This window comes from Pipra filicauda, unplaced genomic scaffold (genome assembly GCF_003945595.2).
Source record: "Pipra filicauda isolate LSUMZ 115617 unplaced genomic scaffold, ASM394559v2 scaffold98_size3848907_pilon, whole genome shotgun sequence".
Lineage (NCBI taxonomy): Eukaryota > Metazoa > Chordata > Aves > Passeriformes > Pipridae > Pipra > Pipra filicauda.
The window spans coordinates 1439008-1458821 of NW_024105186.1; the positions used below are offsets into that span (position 1 = coordinate 1439008).

The 19814-nt window shown below is 40.8% G+C and overlaps 1 protein-coding gene across 1 annotated transcript in view; it reads left to right on the plus strand.

Moving 5' to 3' along the window:
* Window positions 1-19814, plus strand: part of PSMD1 (proteasome 26S subunit, non-ATPase 1) — a 70083-nt gene that overhangs the window by 1963 nt on the left and 48306 nt on the right. The window contains exons 2-16 of the mRNA XM_027751036.2: window positions 287-330; window positions 1348-1421; window positions 1679-1848; window positions 2677-2882; window positions 4175-4318; window positions 5146-5372; window positions 6038-6101; window positions 7829-7957; window positions 9095-9183; window positions 9799-9877; window positions 10665-10838; window positions 11818-11929; window positions 12570-12766; window positions 13313-13408; window positions 13968-14032. Of these exons, the coding sequence (XP_027606837.1) occupies window positions 287-330; window positions 1348-1421; window positions 1679-1848; window positions 2677-2882; window positions 4175-4318; window positions 5146-5372; window positions 6038-6101; window positions 7829-7957; window positions 9095-9183; window positions 9799-9877; window positions 10665-10838; window positions 11818-11929; window positions 12570-12766; window positions 13313-13408; window positions 13968-14032 (1870 nt within the window). The remainder of the gene's footprint in view (window positions 1-286; window positions 331-1347; window positions 1422-1678; window positions 1849-2676; window positions 2883-4174; window positions 4319-5145; window positions 5373-6037; window positions 6102-7828; window positions 7958-9094; window positions 9184-9798; window positions 9878-10664; window positions 10839-11817; window positions 11930-12569; window positions 12767-13312; window positions 13409-13967; window positions 14033-19814) is intronic.

The following is a 19814-nucleotide window of genomic DNA, read 5'->3' on the forward strand; positions in this document are numbered from 1 at the left end:
GAGGCCTGCTGCCTTGGCATGAAAACATTCTCTGAGTTCTTGTCTAATATGTTTTTCTCTAAGAAGGATCATCTTTTATAAATAATGTGCCTTTTCAGTTATAAATTCTGAACTATTTTACATCATGTTTATACAAACTTGAATCTGATTTTTGAAATTTGATACTGAAGATTTGAAACCAGCAGTCCAGAGACAGCCTTCTTTCCTGTTCTGTTGGTTTTGAACTAAATAAGAAGCTCGCTTTTGATACAGAGAGTCCAAAACTGACTATGATCTTGCTTTGCAGCTGGAATTATCTCTCTTCTGGATGAAGAAGAGCCACAGCTCAAGGTAAGCTCTTACATCTGAGAGCAAACAGCAGCAAATGCATTATGTTGAGAGGTTAAAATCAAAAAGGAGTGGATCTTGATAATTAATGGTTGGACAGCAACAGGTGGGCATGAAATTGTATCCAGCCTGCAAGCTGAAAGAAAGGGCTTAAGTAACAGGATAACAGATGGCAAACTTCCTTGTTTTGAACATGGATCAAAACAGAACTTCAAATGTAAAATCTCTGTTCATCAAAGCTCCCAGCTCTCTGATGGTGACGGCACTTTGTTACTTAAAATTGTTCCAGAGACTGCATTTAGACTCTGTAAAATTCAAAGCTGAAGAAGATCTAGAGTTTTTAGCGTAGTTTTAGCAATGTAGAACAAAATCACAGTTAAAGTTTTCACTTGGAAAAAAAAAACCACAGTAGTAGTATGAAAAGAAAACAGCAGCAGAAACTTTACAGTGTCTAAAGCATAATGAATCCACAGAACAGCAAACCCTCAGAAGGGTGGTGTGTTAATGGTTACCAGTTACTTGAACAGTTAAGGTGGCCCGTTTTAGGAGGGGAAGATGTACCTTGTAAGTTGGTAATCGACTAAATGATTTTTTTGGATAAGACACAGGTGGTGCTGGATCCAAATGAGCCCTGCTTTTACAAGTGGACTGATTCCAGTCTGGATACTGTTTGCCTGCTAAAGTACTGTGTCCCTATAAATAAATAGAGTTGGCTGGCATGGAGCACACAAAGATTGTCACAAAGACTTTGAAAACTTTGCACTTCGAGGAATTTCACCTATCAGTTGCTTTAGCCAGTCATTCATCACAGAGGGACCATGGGAAGGAATGCCAGGGCTGCCTTACCTGTTAAATGAACAGCCTTTTATTTGGAAAGGACTTGCAAAGATCTTTTAAAATAGAATTTGCTGTTGAAATAGGTCAGTGTTTATGATATCCATCTTAGAGGGTACTTAATTTTTACTGGGGAAAGGTGGTAAATGCATTTTTAATGTAATAAAACTTTTTTTTTTTTGGTAGGAGTTTGCTCTTCACAAGTTGAATGCTGTTGTCAATGACTTCTGGGCAGAAATCTCTGAGTCAGTGGACAAAATGTAAGAGAAAACACTTAATACTTTGGGGTGTGCTGCTTAAAAAGAACATGAGATATAAAAAGTGGGTGTAGTTCTGTTTGCTTGACACTGGCTAGTACAGCATCTAGCTCCATATTTCCTGGAAAGCACTAAGGTGCGTGGATGTGGGGTTGGAGCTGTAGTCCCAAAGATGGAAGTCCCAAGCTTGTACTTGTGTGATGTGGCCTTAAAGAGATCTGAGTACACAGAGCTGATGTTCTTCTCTCTCGTCTCTGCAGTGAAGTTCTCTATGAAGACGAGGGCTTTCGGAGCCGGCAGTTTGCTGCTCTCGTGGCTTCTAAAGTGTTTTACCACCTGGGAGCTTTTGAGGAGTCTCTGAACTATGCCCTGGGAGCAGGTGACCTCTTCAATGTAAACGACAACTCGGAATATGTGGAGACCATCATTGGTAAGCAACTGTTGCTGTGAAAGAAAAGCTGTTACATTTCCAAAGCTACTGTAACTTTGAGGGCTTATTTGATTTAGCTGCTTTTCTCTGTATTCCTCTTGCTGTCCTTGTGTTCATTTAAACTGATGCTGCAGTTGATTTTACCCATTTTATTTGTACTTTCTTTCTTCTGCTTTGCAATTCTGTAATGGAACTGACTTAGGAGTTATGGCATTTTTTCCCTATTCTTAACCTGTGTTTTATAGTGAATTCCTAATAGAAAAATTGCTTTGGTTGTTTATTGTCCTTCTCTCATTTGTGTGCTGATGTTATTATCAATTTCAGCATAACTTTGGAAAGAATCGACTAGTAGGCGTAGCTGCACACCTAACTGAGCGGGACAGTTGTTTTTATCCACCTTTAACCAGATAGCAAGTCAGCTGTTGAATGGATGTATAATTTGAATGCCTGTTAAAAGTCTAGTCTGCTGGTGTCACGTGCCTTGTATAGGATTTGATGGACTAGGGCTGGCTCTCAGTCTCCCCAGCCAATGCCTACAGGGGAGCTAGGAAGTCCCCTATTGCTGTTTCCTCATTTAAGATATCGTGACACTTGAACAATGGTCATATCCTTGTTTTCATTTTTAAATGAGAGTTTGTTAGGAGATAAAAGGAATACCTTACACTACTATTTGTATATGACTACACAGGTAGTTCTTGTGCCTCACCTTTGTGAAGTTTCCCATATGCTGTATTTGCTGGTAGAACGTGTAGAAAACTTCACCTGTAAAAAACTGCAAAACTCTAAGAAGCTGACTTTTCCCCCCATATTTGTTCATTACCTCTTCAGCAAAATGTATTGACCATTACACCAAGCAGTGTGTGGAGAATGCGGAGCTGCCGGAAGGGGAGAAGAAACCTGTGGATGAGAGGCTGGAAGGGATAGTGAACAAAATGTTCCAGCGGTGCCTGGATGACCACAAGTACAAGCAGGCCATTGGCATTGCCCTGGAGACCCGCAGGCTGGACGTCTTCGAGAAAACCATCCTTGAGTCGGTACGTACCAGGGACAGGAGGTGCCTGTAGCTAGGCCAGGTATGGATCTGGAAGTGAAGTGCAAGATCCATGTTGCTGTGGAACTTGCCCTGTTTTGTATGAACAGAATAAAAGATAAAACTCAGAGATGTTCAGTTCAGCATGGTCATGGAAGGCAGAGCCACTCAGGGCTGTCAAGTAGAGAGAGACTTCTTACCTTTAAGAAATCCTTGAGCTACAAGTTGCTGAGAGAATATTCCCGGGAAGCTTGGTTGTATGCCCTCTTCTTAAGGTATTCCTTGTCAGCTACTGGCAGAGATATGATACTGGACTAAGCAGACCTGGCATAATGTAAGAACAGCTCTTTTATTTAGTTGTACCTGTCACCTGCTGTAATTCACTGTGGGAAGGGATCCTTAGGGCTGGGTAAGTGATTGATTAATGGCAAGCAAAACAAAAAATTTCAAGTAGTTGGATGAGCTGCTCTAATCTTCAGTAAGTGACTGTGTGCAGTCTTGGCTTTCCCCAAGCAGAACAGCCTGACTTTAACGTCTTCCACTGAGGTTTTAAGGTAAGTCATGCTACTGTCAGTGGCATGAAGAGAAGCACACCACACCTGTAGTCATTTGCAGCAGCTTAGCAGTTGTGTACTGTCTTGTTATGCTGCAGTGTCTCGGTCATATGCCAGACACATAGTTTAAATCCTTTAAATTTTACCATTTTTCAGTTTACAGCTTTCCCATAAGTTTGGGTGTCTCCTATTTCCATATATGAGAATGATAATCATAAGGCATTCATCTTGCTTTCTCTATTCTCTTCATTGTCCTATGCATTTACTAACTTAACTGCCCATTATAAATCCCTCATTTTGAATTACCTTTCTGGAGTCCAGTAACCAAATCCGTTTCAGGCTCCAGCAAGAAATAAGTGTGTTGGGGATCTTTTCTTGGTGCGTGGTTTGTTTTGCTGGCGTTTTATGTTAGTGCAGTGAATCTCACTGCATTCAAAACTGAGTGTTAGAACAAGAAGGGTGAAGAAGGGGAAGTAGGTGTTCAACTTTTAAATTAATCTCTTGCATGTTTTGGCTGCTGAATTAAATATCGGTCCTGTATGTTTTTGGTGGTGTTCTTTCTTTAAACTGCAATACACCTGCATATAATGTTTTCTGAAAATGGGAAAGGAAACTGTGAAGATTTATATGCATATGTGTTGTCTCTGCTTTATAAAATAGAAAAAGGGGTAGCTTTGTTTTAATTTCTAAATCCTGCTTGTCAGTCCAAACCCAGACTTGATATCCCTGAATTTTATTTCAGAATGATGTTCCTGGGATGCTGGCCTACAGCTTGAAGCTCTGCATGTCCTTGATGCAGAATAAACAGTTCCGTAATAAAGTCTTGAGGGTTCTAGTTAAAATCTACATGAACCTGGAGAAACCAGACTTCATCAATGTGTGCCAGGTAAACTTCTCAGACTTGTGTTTAAAGATAATAGAAAGTAACTCTTCTGTAGATGTATTTGACTTGGAATTTACTTGCTCTCTGTTTTTTGTTCAGTTAAATTAAATATCATGTAGTGGTTTTGTGCTTCCAACATATATCAAAGGGAGACCAAGGTGAAAAAGAGATGTAAATGTTGCACATTTGGTCAATTTATGGGGAATGTGTTCAAAGGCAGTTTGAGGACATAGACAACTCTGACAGAATATTTTAAGCCGATGTAGAGAGTATCAGATGGTAGGTTCACAGCTTGGAATTTTATTTATTCCTCCCAAGAACATTTCCAGTACTTTGTTTTTTTGGTAAGCCATTGTCTGAGAGTGTTTAGACAAACAGTTATGAAGTTTCTCAGGTGTTCTCAGGTCTTTGCCAGTCTTGCTATGTGCATGTGACTCAGCCACATGCATGTGACTCAGCCTGTTTCATTTTATTGGAGACATCCCTACAAAATGACTGATGCTTCTTCAATGTGATTTTGAAATTTGCATTTAGTAGAACAACACTGTCAGTTTTCAAAGATAAAGCTGCAGAAATAGGAAAGTTTGAATGATGTGTCTTGAATTTGTAGTATTTGGTCTTGTTTTTCAACTGACCTATGAAAACTCTTCAAAATTTTCTATTGTCTCCTATAAGAGAGAAGTTTTCTTTCTTTGAAGGGGTGTTCTGTGGAAGCAGCAGATGAGGGATTTGGAGTGTGGCCTTGGGTGCTGTTGCTTTTTCATTCTGAAATATCTAATGTCTCCTGAATTTTATTTTTTTCTTTTTGTCCTTCCCTTTCTCCTACTCAGTGCCTGATATTCCTGGATGACCCACAGGCTGTGAGCGACATCTTGGAAAAGCTGGTGAAGGATGACAACCTTCTCATGGCCTACCAGATTTGCTTTGATCTGTATGAAAGTGCTAGCCAGCAGTTCCTGTCCTCTGTCATCCAGAATCTCCGCACAGTTGGCACTCCCATTGCCTCTGTGCCTGGATCCACCAACACCGGCACCATCCCTGGATCGGAGAAAGACAGGTGGGGAGATTGTCTGTATCCAACCTGATCCCTGCACTGTCTTTGATAGTGTGTGATGGAGAATCCTGCCTGGATCAAGGCTGGTTAAATATAAGGTTTTATGCAGCTGTGAGGAAGTGGATATAAATGCTTTTGAATCACTGACACGGGCATAGCAAGCATTTTCCTCCCTTTTCCAGTGAAATAAAGGCACAGAGTAATTTATGTCAGCCTGCGAAGCATTAGAACAAGTTGCTAACGACAGCTTAATATGTTTCATTTCCTTGCCAACACTCTAGGATCCATGCTAATAGTGAGGAGCTCAGAGCTTCTGGGCGAGGCTATAATTATCCTTGCTGCCTCGTTTGTTGACCTTGTTTTCTCACCCGTCTCTGCTTCTTCATTCCCTACAAGCCTCTCTATTTTTGTTGTCTCTATGTATGGAATAATAGAGTAGGATTTTCCAGGCCTTTGTCTTCAAGTTCTCTGAAAATTGAACTGGGAGGAGTTTTCTGTTCAGCAGCGACCTCCAGACAGTCAGCCCTTGTCCTGTCAAAGTCCCGTTTCCAGCCACGATCTCCAAATCCCAGGCTACTCTTTCAGGACAGTGTTCAGCTGTAATTATAGTTCCTGATGAGTTACAAGTGATGAACTGGGTTGCATTTCTCATTTTTGTTTTATTTCAGTGATACTATGGAAGCAGAAGAGAAGCCAGGAAGCACTTGTGCAGCAGGGAAGTCTGCGGAAATTGTAAGTGCCATTTCCTAAGTACATTCCTTGCTTAATTTTTCTTATGTGTTCTCTTTGAATCCCAAGGGTTGCTGAATTGGTTTGGCTAATAAAGAGTGGACTTCCTTTTCTGTCTTGCTTGGAGACAAGGTGACAGATAATCTCTGAGAACTCAATATCTGACAGTCTAGCAGTTCAGATACTGAAAGCTTGGCGAGAGTGGGAAATGGGCAGAGTTCAGTGGGAATTACTGAGATCTGAAAAAGGGGACAGAAGGATCTGGCTCATGTGTTTGCTTTTTGCTGATATTTCATTCCAAAATTCATTCATTCCAAAAGAAAAGGCCTGAAATTTAACTGCTACTGAGAACTTTAGGAAGTGAATTAGCTCGATGAGTTTTTTTCCTTCGCCTTCAGAAATCCAACTGTAGTTCTGGCTGGATACAACTGATGCTGTTCTGCAGGAATGGCAGGAGGGGATGCTGATGTAACATAGTTTCTTGTCCATGAAGTGGTAAAGTTGCCTCTGGCCTCTGTGGTGCTGGGCTATTTGGTTGCAGTATTTTTGTTGAGTTTCTTTTCCCAAGTGTTGGAGAAAGTGAGTTCACTTTTAACATGCACATGTGGTTGCATTTCAGCACGTAGAATAGCTAATGCAGTTCTGACACTTCCAATGCTGAAGAAAAGAAATGCTACTAGAGAGGAAAGTAGAACTCAAGACAAGGGTTTTTTTCCTTCTTTTTCCCTGTGGTGCATGTTTGCAAACGAGACTTGGGAATCTTTGAGAGATTCTTGCAGATCACCTAAAAATTAATTAAGGGCAAACAGAAGTGTTTTCTTCAAATTATATTTCCCAAGGAGAATAAAAGGGGTTGAATTTCTTGCCTCATTAAGGAACCCGTAAAACAGTGCTTTCATGCAGGATCAATTTCTGCTGCATTGGCTTTGCTGACTGTGCCAAAGGACAAGTACACAAAAACGATCTGTGTGGTCAGAAATATTCTTGAGCTTAATCTTCCATAATTTAGAATGCTGACTACAAAGAAATAATTGAGGGAATTAATTTAAGGGCTGAACTACTTATGCTTGGCTGGTCTCTGACCAGCTAATGTCGGTACAAAGAGCTGTGGTGTACTTTTCACCCTGCTCAGGAACTTCAGTTTCCACAGATTAATTTCCAACTGTTCCATCATGAGGAAGGAGGAGACTTTCTCTAAGAGCTGTTGAAGATTGATGTATTAGAGATTCCTCCTAATTCTAGTAACTGTTGTTCTAAATGAAGCCTGTAGCTCACAAGAATGATGCTGCAGCTCCCTGCAGACCCTGACTAAAGGGTCATGCAAAGTGTTGTAGCTTTGTGGCCCTCTCCACTACAGCTTCCATGGAAATATAGGTTCACATTTGTGAAAGGGGTTGCCTTTTGCAGGAGACTCATTGTGTCTTTAAGGCCAAACAGCAGCTTGGAGAATGTCAGATGTCACTCATATCCTTTTGCTTCCAATGACAAAACACATTTCTCTTTGGAGAGTCTCTTCCCACCTGCACTGTTGTGTACAAAGGGACTTGATTATCTGTGAGGTTTGGGCTAATGCCTCAAGGACAGAAACATCTTTTTAGACCTAAAACCTGACAGATTTTGGAACATGGTGATGGGAACATACCAGACTGGCCTCTCATGAATTGTTTTTTAAAAGACCTGTAGTTGGGTCTCATGGATTTTTTTTTTCTTCTTTTTGCTTGTATGTGAAGAATCCAGAGCCTAAGGACCAGATCTCAAAAATGATTAAAATTTTAAGTGGGGAAATGGCCATTGAGTTACATCTGCAGTTTTTAATACGAAACAACAACACAGACCTCATGATCCTCAAAAACACAAAGGTAAGAGGCTTTGTCTTGTATTCATCCTGTGCTTGTTTTGACCATGTTGCTGTTATTTTACAACATTGTCTTATGTTTTAGCACGACCTCCTTGGGTTTTGTGGATATAAATATGTGTTTTAGTCATTTAAAACTTGAATTTGTGAGGCTGAAGAGCTGGTTGCACCCAAAGAAAGCCATATAATCAGATTGTTTCAGCTTACAGCTAGTATGACCTAATGACAGGCTACTATTAGCATGTTGATTTTTTAAAATTTATTTTTCTGATAGAAACTAATCTTATCCTCACCACTTTTTTTGGTGGGTTCATTTTTCATCCGTTCAGTAAGATGGGCAAAACTCACTTTCCAGCTCTGTGTCTGATCCATTGCAAATGCTGCTGGTGGGAGGAAAGGGAGGGAGTCAGCCAGGACTGTAAGTTACAGGTATCTTGGTTGAGGTTACGTGGGCTTAAACCTACAGCTTGGCTAAAAGAATTCTGGTATGTGCTAAGAGACCAATTTTTCCATGTTGGAGACAAAACCGGTCAGATACTGTAATGTAGGCAGTGCTAGTGAATTGAGTAACTGATTTGGTTTTGGAAGATGTTACTCAAGGGTGGGATAATGAAGACTTACAGGTAAATTAGATTCTCTTAATCTAAATGATTATTAGAAACCATAGGAGTTTTTTATATGTGAAATAAGATGCACATCATCGGTAAAAGTGTTGGGGGTTGCTTGTTAGTGTTTTCATCTATTTCGGGAGGCACTTCAAACGTATTGGAAAATCTTTTCCATCTACTGGTTAAGTGCTCAGGAGTGATCATACACAGTGTTCTGGGAATGGCTTGAAAACATCAGCAGCACACTCTGCAGTGCTCAGTTCTGGGAAACAGAAAGGGGGGGTTCTCCGGTTAAGTTGCAATTGAAATAATCACATCTCTGACAGAAACTCATAGAAAGGATTGTTTTGCATGGGAAGGATGGGTTGAGGATATATTAAAGTGCATTAACAATCTATTAACTGATTAAAGGGAAATTGCTGGTTAAATTGAGGGTCATTGCAATCCATTTTTCTGGTGTACTGGCAGGCATGTTAAGCGACCTGGAGTCATCTTTTGCTGACTGGTAATACTGATTGTTCTTGTTCTTTCAGGATGCAGTGCGGAATTCCGTGTGTCATACAGCAACTGTTATAGCAAACTCCTTTATGCATTGTGGGACAACCAGTGACCAGTTCCTTAGGTAAATCTATGGCAAGGAAGCTCCGGTGTCATTTAGAGGTGTTTGGACAATGTTGTTGCCCTGCTTAATTTGATGCTTCCAAAGCTGGGACTGCAGAAGTCTAATGGACATAGAGAATTGTTTCTTTTTCTCTATACTCACAAACTGGCTTTATTGGACTGCTAACCATAGGAACAGCTGGAGGGTGGAGATCTGGAACTTCTCTTCTTTCTGTTTACCAGCTGGAGAATTTCTGAGATCATGTCTCTTTTTTTGGTAGAGACTGACAGTGCTGAATGACTCTTGGAAGGGAAATATCGGGGCTGACCTTACAAGGGACTTGAGGAAAGCTCCAGAAACTGCTACAGTTTCTCTCAGAGAGTTGGGCTGCCTATTGAGCAGTTGTTCTCCATGCCATCAGTGTCACTCATATCTAGAAGCTTGACTAAAACCAGGCAAAAATCAAGAGCTGATGAAGGGGAGAGAGGTATAAAGTGGGGATGTGATTAACCCACTTTCCTTCTGGAGCTACTTTCTGATTTGAAAGCAGGCATCAGTGCTCTGAAACCCTGCTTACAGGATGAGGAACGGGCTGTGTGAAAAACTCTGTATAACCTTTCTCTTTTCACATTCTAGAGACAATTTGGAGTGGCTGGCCAGGGCCACTAACTGGGCTAAGTTTACTGCCACTGCCAGCTTGGGTGTTATACACAAGGTAACCCTGCATTCAGTTCCCTCTGCTCAGTATAAATGCTTGACTTGTGAACACTGAAAATGTGGAAATGGGGATTCTGAACGGTGCCTTCAGTGTACGTGGCACAGCAATAACATGTTTTGAGTCTTTGCACTAAAAATCTGTGCTTATATTATTTCATCTGATATCCAAATATAATTTATGGCTTGTTTTGTCGAGAATCAAAAAGGTGGTAGGATAACATGGCTCAAGGAGAGAGTCTTATTCCTAGCTCTTCTCTTCTTTTGTGAGTTGAAAGATTCAGTAGTTTCTTGCTATTAAAATTGCATTTATGTATTTCCTAAGTTTTTTGGGGGATTTTGGGACATACCAAAGTCTTTACTGCAGTAAGCTTCACTAAGGTTGAATGGTGACCCAAGTAGTGGTCATTTGCTTCAAATTGATTCACAGAGAGGGTATATTTAAAGCATTTTTGAAATAACAAGAAGTCTTTGTAATTGTTTTGTGTGCCTCAGCCCTCATTAAAGTGCTCTAGTGAATGAATTGGTGTAGCTTCAGGCCCAGTGTGTCCTGGTTTAGACCAGTGACCAAGTGATTGGTGAATACTCGTGTACTGTGGTTACTGGCAGTCCAGTACAGAGGGATTCTTTGCTCATTGTTCAGCACTGAAACGCTGATTCTTGCGGAGAAAGTAATGGCTACAACACGTTTTCCCCTGATGTGTTTAGATATTATCGTGAAGTGTTTACCTCAGCTGGTTTTTTCACCTTTCACTTCCCATTGTCTTTCCTTCCTACTGGACATACAGGGTCATGAGAAAGAAGCATTACAGCTAATGGCAACTTACCTGCCCAAGGACACCTCTCCAGGGTCGGCCTACCAGGAAGGTGGAGGTCTCTATGCCTTGGGTCTCATCCATGCTAACCATGGTGGGGACATCATTGACTACTTGCTGAACCAGCTGAAGAATGCCAGTAATGATGTATGTACCAGGTTCAGTAATGAGCCTTTGTTTTGTTGGGAATGTGCACAAGGGTGCTGGCTGGTTTAGAAATGGGGAGTAGAGGTAATGAAGACCGTGTTAGTAATGTGGTACTTAGACCTTCTCAGGGCCTTAAAGGTTGGATTGGATTAAAGGATGGTTTTAACAACCTATTGCTTGATGTTTAGGAAAGATTTCTAGGAAATTCTTATATATTTGACAGTGACTGTAGCTTCATCATATTTACTACTTATTATATGTACTTTGTTTTGCTAGTGGACCTGCAGTATTCGGGCACTTTTACTGCTTATGGCTTAACTGTCAAGGAAATAAGCCACAAAATGTTTCTGCTGCCCTGCAGTTTTAATGCATCTTGTACAATAAGTGTTTTACTTCACCACTTGACTGTTTGTAGACTTCTACAAAAAATATCTTTTTAAGTTGGGAACAGATCATTGTCCCAGCATGTTCCCTTCTTCTCTTTGTGGAATTTCGGATTACTTTTTTTTTTAATTCTGTGAACAGATCCCTCTTGTCTTATTGCAAATGTACTGCCTTTCCTGTATCCGTTGTTGGAACAAAAGAGGTTATAGACTGTTTAAGTGGGTACTGATTTACCTTTCTACTTAAAAGCTATAACTAGCCAGCTGTTTTTACACATGGCACAGATTTATGGCTTTACATAAATCACTCAGTGGGAAAAAAGACCTTGAAGTTACTAGAAGGTCTCCAGTGCTATGTGTAAAGTCTGTGATACTCGTTTATGGGCTTTTGAACCTCTGTTTCTATTCTATTTTCTGCCTCTTTCGTGGGACCTACTGCCTAAAAACAGTGAAAGTGGTATTTATAGCAGGTCAAGAGATCAGTTTGGGTGGCATGGGGATGAAAGTTTGCATTAGTAAATGGAAAGATGTCTACTTCAGCTGAAGCCATATTGCTCCCTGTTGTGTGATGACTGAACTTGCATATGCTTCTCTAGATTGTGCGACACGGTGGCAGCCTGGGTCTGGGTCTGGCTGCCATGGGGACAGCACGTCAAGATGTGTATGATTTGCTGAAAACAAATCTATACCAGGATGATGCAGTGACAGGTAAATGTTCTGCTTTCAAAGCAAATAACCACCTGAGGCCTTATCAGGCATCTGGGTCTTTTTGGTGGTGTTTTTTTCCTCCCCCCCCCTGGTTTTCTGCTAGCAACATAGATTGTTTCTAGCTGTGTTTTACTTACTAACCTTTCCCTGATCAGCATGGTTCTTTAGTTATGTGTCAGTCATGTTCAGAGGTTCTGTCAGGACTGGTCTGTGGCACTACGCCAAGTATTGATAAGACTTGCTAGGTCTTTAAGCGGTCCATTACTTTGCTCTATTCTTTCCTTTGTCACATGCTTTTTATTTAGTGTGCCTGATCTCCAGAGCCATGTGCTTTTTTTGGGCTGAGAGACAGGCTTGGAGAAGCTTGTGGCAACTAGTATTGCATAGGTAGGGACTGACAGGAAAATGATCTCAGCATCTCTTGGCCCAAGTAAGAGATAATTGAACTTGGTAGGGAAGAGCACTAAGTTGTGGCTGGCAGGTCATTACAAGCACATTTGGCTGTGAATAATGGAGTTACTGGGCAAGGTGGTGTCCAGAAGCAATCGGTTGGCCTACATCTTGTGGTTCTCTAGATCCAATATTTACTACTTTTGGGAACAGAGTTGGTTTGATTTTTTTGCTTTTCTGTGCTTTGCAGGTGAGGCAGCTGGCCTGGCACTCGGGTTGGTTATGTTGGGATCTAAAAATGCCCAGGCTATTGAGGACATGGTCGGCTATGCACAGGAAACCCAGCATGAAAAGATCCTGCGAGGCCTCGCCGTTGGGATTGCTCTGGTCATGTACGGGAGGATGGAGGAGGCAGATGCTCTCATTGAGAGTCTCTGCAGAGATAAGGCAAGTTAAGCTGGGACTCAGTCATTGAATCTTTGTTACATGGGTGGCCTTTCTCTCCATTTGTGAAATCTCCAGCTACAGTGAGTTGGCTGTTTTGAGCTTTAGAAGTTCATAGGTAAGTCTGAAGTGGGGCTGTTTCACAAGTTGCTTCACTTTGATGAAAAATGCAAGAACAACGGAGCCTATTTGTGTATTTCTTTAGCCTCATGCTTGGTCTTCATCGTCCTGTGAGCAGCAGCAAGGAGACATAATGGTTAAAAACAGATGAGGGTTGCTGTGGGTGGCTCTAGTAGTGGTCAACAGCAGATAGCAAGTAAAAAGCAGAATGACAGAATTGCCATATACTCCTTTGGAGTGTGTGGCATAGTACCCCTGGAACTGATGACAACTCTGCTTTGATGACTGTCCCTTTACTCATCCCAGATAAACAATTAAGCAGTGATGCTACCTGTTTGCAGATTCCAGGCCCAAGAGTAGAACAGATTTAGGGTCAGAATTACTGTCACCGTTTGGATGGATGTTAAATATTGATGCTTTCTCTTCCAGGATCCGATTCTCCGTCGTTCTGGCATGTACACTGTAGCTATGGCATACTGTGGCTCGGGGAACAACAAGGCCATCAGACGCCTACTGCATGTGGCTGTAAGTACTGAGGGCTTAGGAGCACATAGGGAGAAATTTGTGGTGAGAAAGTAAGCACGTCACTTTGACAGGCTTTGTGTCTGCAGTGTTAATATTCTGGTCTAGATCAGAGATTGGGAAGTGATGAAAGCTTTTCATAGTACAATGACTAAAAGAAAGGTTTTCATAGTACTATGAGTAGAACTAACAGGGCCTTCCAACATTAGGGCAAGTAGACTTTCAGCAAGAGAATATTCAGCCTAGTATCACAGAAAAGGAACCTATTAAAATAATAAAACATGAACCTAAAGCAGTTGGTAACAGGCTTGCGGTGAATAGTCTGTGTAATGATGGGCTGGAGAAAAATACAATTTAATCTGTAAAAGATGAGGTCTGTCTGCTCTTTGATCAGCTTACAGTCAGTGTGTGAACAAGGCTGTTGCCGCTAAGGCTGTACATGATTGTTAACTAACTTTCTCTGTAATCCTTTTTTCTCGAATAACTGCCACCTGGCCTGAAAGGTTGCAGAGTCCTCAAGTGTTATAACTATATTGTGAATGTCCTGTTTTCCCTTTTGTAGGTGAGTGATGTGAATGATGACGTGAGGCGGGCAGCTGTGGAGTCACTTGGTTTCATTCTGTTCAGGTACAGTATCTTCCTTGGTCACTTCTACAGCCTTCAGTTTGATGTCTGTTACTTTTTCAGGAAATGTGTGCTACTGCTTTCGTAAGATGACTCAATTGCTAACTGATTGAGTGTTCAAAAGTTAAAAAACTGAGAGAGAATAAAACTTGGTTCAGAATTAGAAGCCTTCCTTAATGTTCAGCAGATGCTTAATGAGTCTTTCTGTTGGTTTCCAGATTTATGGCTTAATTGTCTGAACAGAGTTAGATGAAGCTGACAAATAGAATGAAAAATTAATATTTATAGGATTGAGAGTTAATGAAAAATTAAATATATCGTGCTTGTGCCAGGCCTCTTGAAGGCAGCAGTACTCAGACATATATATCTGCCTAATGGCCATCTAAAATGTTCCTGGAGGTTGTGACTTCAGGTAAAAAAACCTGAAGAAGGACATTGAAATAGATTTTGGTTTTTAAGTTTCCACTGGTAAACCCTGACTGGGATTACATTGTAATGTGAGCCCATCATGAATCAGTCACAATGTTTGCTTTGGTTCTCTTTAGTGAAATCTGTTGCTGAAGTAGTATTTTGTACTGCTGTACAGTTCCCTAGGTAAGGGGTGTTTGAGGTGGATTTTTTGGTTTTTTTTAATTAGATTGGGGAATTGGAAGGCTCCCCACGGACTACACCTTCATCTGTTAATAGAGTAATCTGTGTAATCCGAGCACTGAGCCAAACTGCAGCCTTTGAGGGTGTCTGAGAAGAGGTGGTGCATCCTTGGGTCCACACTCGTAATTTAAGAATCTGTGTTCACATCTCTGTGTTAGTGGCTGTCCTTAAAAGCAGGATGAGAGGTTCTTAAAGATGGGATTAAAAATCTGGGCTACTGATGTGAGAGGTCAATTTGTCATTTACCATTTGTTCCTCATGTAGAAGTGACTCTGTATCATCCCATTTTATCTGAAGGATAATCTGGCAGCAATTGGATGTGGTTTACAAACAGGATGGATTCTCTCTGTGGGCAGCAGGCGTCTCCCCAGCGCTTCTGCTCCGTTGTTTCCGATGAGCACAGCTTGTTCTGGGCTGCACGGCAACCTCTGCCTCTCCTGAAGCCAAGGGGTCTGTTTAACTGACTTCTGCATCTGTGTACAGAACGAAAATTCCATGCAGGCCTTCCATAGTTTCAGGCATCTTTTTTCCAAACAGGTTGTGACAAAGCCCTTTTGATCTCAGATTTCAGTATAACTTTTCTTTTCAACAAATGAAAAACATAGTTGGACATCAGTAGCTCCTACCAAAATGAGAAGGTTTCAAGGCTCTGAGCTAAACCATTTACTGTGTGCTGGCATCTGGTTGGAACAACATAGTTCAGGGCCTATTCTCTCCATATCCAGCAATGAGAAAACGAGTGCCATCATCTTTGACTCTTTCACCTGCTCTGCAGTGGTTAAGATATTATTCTGCCTCTTCCCTTCCCTTTCTGGAGAGGTGCAGTCCAACACCTACCTGTACAGTAGGGAGGAGCATTTCCTTGTAAATTCCAGTGCCCACCTTACTTGGTAGCCAAGGACTAAAACTTTTTAGCTGATTATCACTGGCAAAAGGTTTGGGTCAGGCTGTTGTAGTTGCCAACACTTTTCACTGGATGACTTTCACAACATACATGATGAGTTGTTTGCTTTAAGACACTGCTCTGGAGGGAGCCCTTGGCTTGTCTAGCTCAGACCCCTGCATTCCCGTGCAATGATGGAAGGGATTTTCTGCTCAGACAGCCCCACAGAGCACCCCTGGCATTACTCTCTCTAGTTGTAAACCAAAAGCTGTATTTCAGTTCCTGGAAAGAAGTGTCTGTCTGCCTAGGGATCTGGGTGCTGGTTTTACAGTTACCTTTCCTGTTTGCTGAAACTGCAAGTTGGTACTAACTGTACTCTGGTCCAGCTCAACACTGCAGGTGTGCAGAGACATAAAGAACAAGTGATTGTGAGTCAGATTTCATTACTGAAGTGACACTTCTTTCTTAGTACTGTTGTTTGTTGAAGTCTAACTGCATTTGCTTGTCTTAAAGGCCACTAATACAGCATTGAATACTGTCAACAGTCAGTTATTTGTCAGCTGCTGGGTATACAAAGCTTTTGAATGAAGTGTTTTGTGATGGGAGGTGAGCAGGTCTGTGACGCAGTGGGCTAAGCCCCAGAAATTAATCTTCTTGTAGATGAAGGAACATGGCTGGAGCTCCTGTGAGAAGAGTTCTCATTGAATTCTTTGTATGTGGTTACAGAAAGGGAACTGTGAAGTCGGGATTGAAATAAGAGAATAAATTTGTTTAATGCATTCTAAGTTTTTCTTTGGGAATTCATGGCATTAGTGCAGGGTTGAACATGCTGGAGCTGTGAGTTCATCTGCTGGGTTGTACACTACAGCAGCAGGAGTAGCTCAGACTTGTCCTTCTGTCTGTTCCTCCTATAGGAATAATAAAATCCATGTAAGGGTGGAGGTTGCCCAGTCAGAGAGTGGTAATTTCCTTAAAAGCACCATTGATTGAACAGGACAAACTACAGCCCACAAACTCACTTTGTGGCATAAGTACCTAGGTTTTTTTCTCCTGCTGTTACAACTATCTGTGAATAAATGTTCTTCCTCTTGGATTTGAACTAAAAGTGTTGTAAGCATCACAAACCCGCTATTTTTAGGTAATACATTTGCATAGCAGAACATTCTGTAAGGCTTTGCTGTCCTTGTTTACTTCTGTGAGTCTTCCTTGCTAGCACATACATACAACCCTGTGTACATTCAAGAGCACATCTTGACTTTTATGGCTACAGTTAATGAAAACAGCACAATATCAGAGTAAAATGTGGTAGAACATAACACAATAAAAGATGGCATTTAATTTTTAGAGCAACAAGGTTTTGCTTGAACTTGAAGACTAACTTTTTGATATTTTTTAAGCATGGAAATTTTTTTTCTCGTACTTTGAATTACTGGAAAAATCCCCAAAAGAATATGTGTGGCTTCTTCATTATTCAAAATTCATGAATCAAGGTTTAGATTGGATGTTCTAGTCCAGGTTCTTAAATTTTACGTAAAAACTACAAGCTTAAATTTTCTAGTGTGTTATGAAAGATACCAAATTACCCAGTTACAGCTTGGTGTAAACATGAAAAGTTGGTGAAATTCTTGCTTCTGCAACAGCATCAGTGGCTGTGTTTGCTCAGCAGTTCCTCTGGTACTTTGAGGGTCAGCCATGTAAGGAACACTTGATGTGCTCTGGGCATTGCTCAGAACATCAGCTATGCTGCAAGACTTAAGAAAGGTTTAGGAGAGCAGGGGTTAGTGCTACTGTACCAGTTACACTCTGGGATGTTGGCTGCACACTTGCCTGGCTGTGGGAATGTCTGCAGGCAGGTCACCCAAGACAGCAGAGCAGTATCAATCATACTGCTTGAGTTTCAGAATACATTGCAGGGTCCTGTTCATATAGTACAAAAGTTACCTTCGTTGGCCTTTTCCTGGGCTCCCCAAAGCTTTCCAGGGGACTCTGTAGGTAGAATTGAACCTTGACCAGTGGTGGTGTTGCTGCCAATTCTTGGTGTTAATTGTTTAGAAGCAGTCTGTGGGTTCAGACTGGGGATGGAAAGCACAGCTTACTGGCTGTAGGATTTGGTGTGGCTTTTTACCCCCTTGGCTTAGTACCAAACAAAAATTAGGCACTAGTTATATATTTTGCAACAGATCATTTTCATGCAGCTGTATTAAATTATCAGAAAATACTCTGTGCAAGGGAATTGTTTCAAAACTGCCTCCTCCTTTCTTCCTCTTCCCAACTAACAAGACAGTCAAAATAGTACAGCATAAAGACCTCTGACTTTACATCTTCCCTCTTTTAAATATGACCACTTCTTACAGGAAACACTTCAAAGTAAAATGTTATTGTAAAATGGTAGAGAGGCATGAATAAAGCTTGAGATGTTTGGAGCTTGCAGGGTGGATGCAGGGCTGGACAAGAAGCTGTATGTTGACTTGGCTACTGTAATGTGTTTCTGTTTTCCCAGTCCTGATCCTTTTACCAGTGATCATAGATGGCAAACTTACCTTATTGTTGATATTTATATATTGTTCCTTTTTTTCTACTGAAGTGGTTTATAAAATATTTGTGGCTATTGGAAAACAGCATTTAAGGTGCTCGTGATTTCTGGTCAGCTTTTTTTTTAACACTATTATGATGAGATGGAAAACATGATAAATTTAAGTGTTTTGCTTTTTAGAAATGGAAACAATTATTTTTATCTTAATTTTTACCACTTTATATCATGAGTTGATCTTTGTTGATATGGCAGAGTGAGATGTGATTAGTTTATGTAGTCAGCTTTATTTTTATGTTGTTAGAGCAGTGCTGCAGTGTATCTAAACACTTTAGTTTGTATACAAAATGAGGAGGTAAATGTTTTATGGATAGAACAAATCTGATTTGTGAGAAAGCCTCAATATGGGATGCACCAGTGCTTCAAAGCATGAACTATAAAAGTTTAATGCTCTCATAGGAGTTGTGAAGTCCAGGGGAGTGAGAGTCGTGGGGAAGTAGAACTTAAGTTGCAGGATGCTGCTTTTGCCATGGTGCAGTATTGTTGGGAAAAGCCTAAGGGCAGGAGAGGGAACAATGCAGCCTCTAGAGATTCCCAAAAGGAAGGTGTAGTCTCAACTGATAAGTGCAGACTACCCAAACATGGAGAACTCTGCATGGCTCGTGTTCAGTTTGTCATTTTAGGATGATGCAAGTGAAATAATAACGTTTCCTGCTTTTGTATTCTTTGTGTTTACATAGCCTTTGGTATTTTAACACTGTATATTTGTTTTAAGACAAACAGATCAGATACACTTGGATTTTATTTCAGGAAGACTTGGACAGTTTGTTTTCTTTAACTCCTCTGGCCTACCTTTATCCAGAAGGCCGATGGCAGATGATCTGGGTAACTGAGTATGAGGCTGACAGTCACTCTAATGTGATCTGTACCAGTGACTTCTTCAGTGTTTTAATTGTGAAGAAGAGGAATTTAGTGAAACATACCTGCTTGTTAATTCTTGCATAGGAAAGCTTAAAAGAGTTTTGTTTACTCTTCTACCCATTTTATCTTTGTCTTATTCAGTCTTCCTGGGAGAGGAGAATGAGAGTCCCTTTCAGTGAAACGGAAGTAACAGAAATCTTATTATAATCAGAAGAAGCCACAGACTTTCAATTAAGTCTTTTTGGTTTGAAAAAGCCTTTAGCTGCAGGTCTGAAACTGGAAACAAAGCTGTGTGTCTTTAGTGACCAAACTGGAACGTGTTGGAGAAGTCTCTTGGCATCTGGCAAAATTAATCAACTTCTAATGAGAATTATAACTGTACATTCAGATTGCACAAATACATTCATTGTTTCAAGGAATACAGTATGACATCTTGCATTGGTTCTTTCCCTGCCATTGTTTTCTCTTTGTTCTAGACTGCTTATATGCATGAGATTTTATTTACTTTGGAATGTAGGGCTCAGAGCCTTTTATCACTTGAGAGCTTTTGAAAATCTCAGAAGTGTTTCAACTTCCTCCTATAAACTGGAATGTCTACACAGATAAGTAAATTAATGATTGGTGCAAACCTGACATAGTTCCTTCAGCCCAGCTCGTACCCTACTGAAAACTCCAAAGTCAATCCTTCAGGATTTCACTGACTTCGTGAAATGCATTTTCTACCACTTTTGAGATTAGCTGAATTTCTTGCTTCTCTCTTTCTCAGGGTGACTTAAAGGCTGGGATTTTGTTTGGTTGAC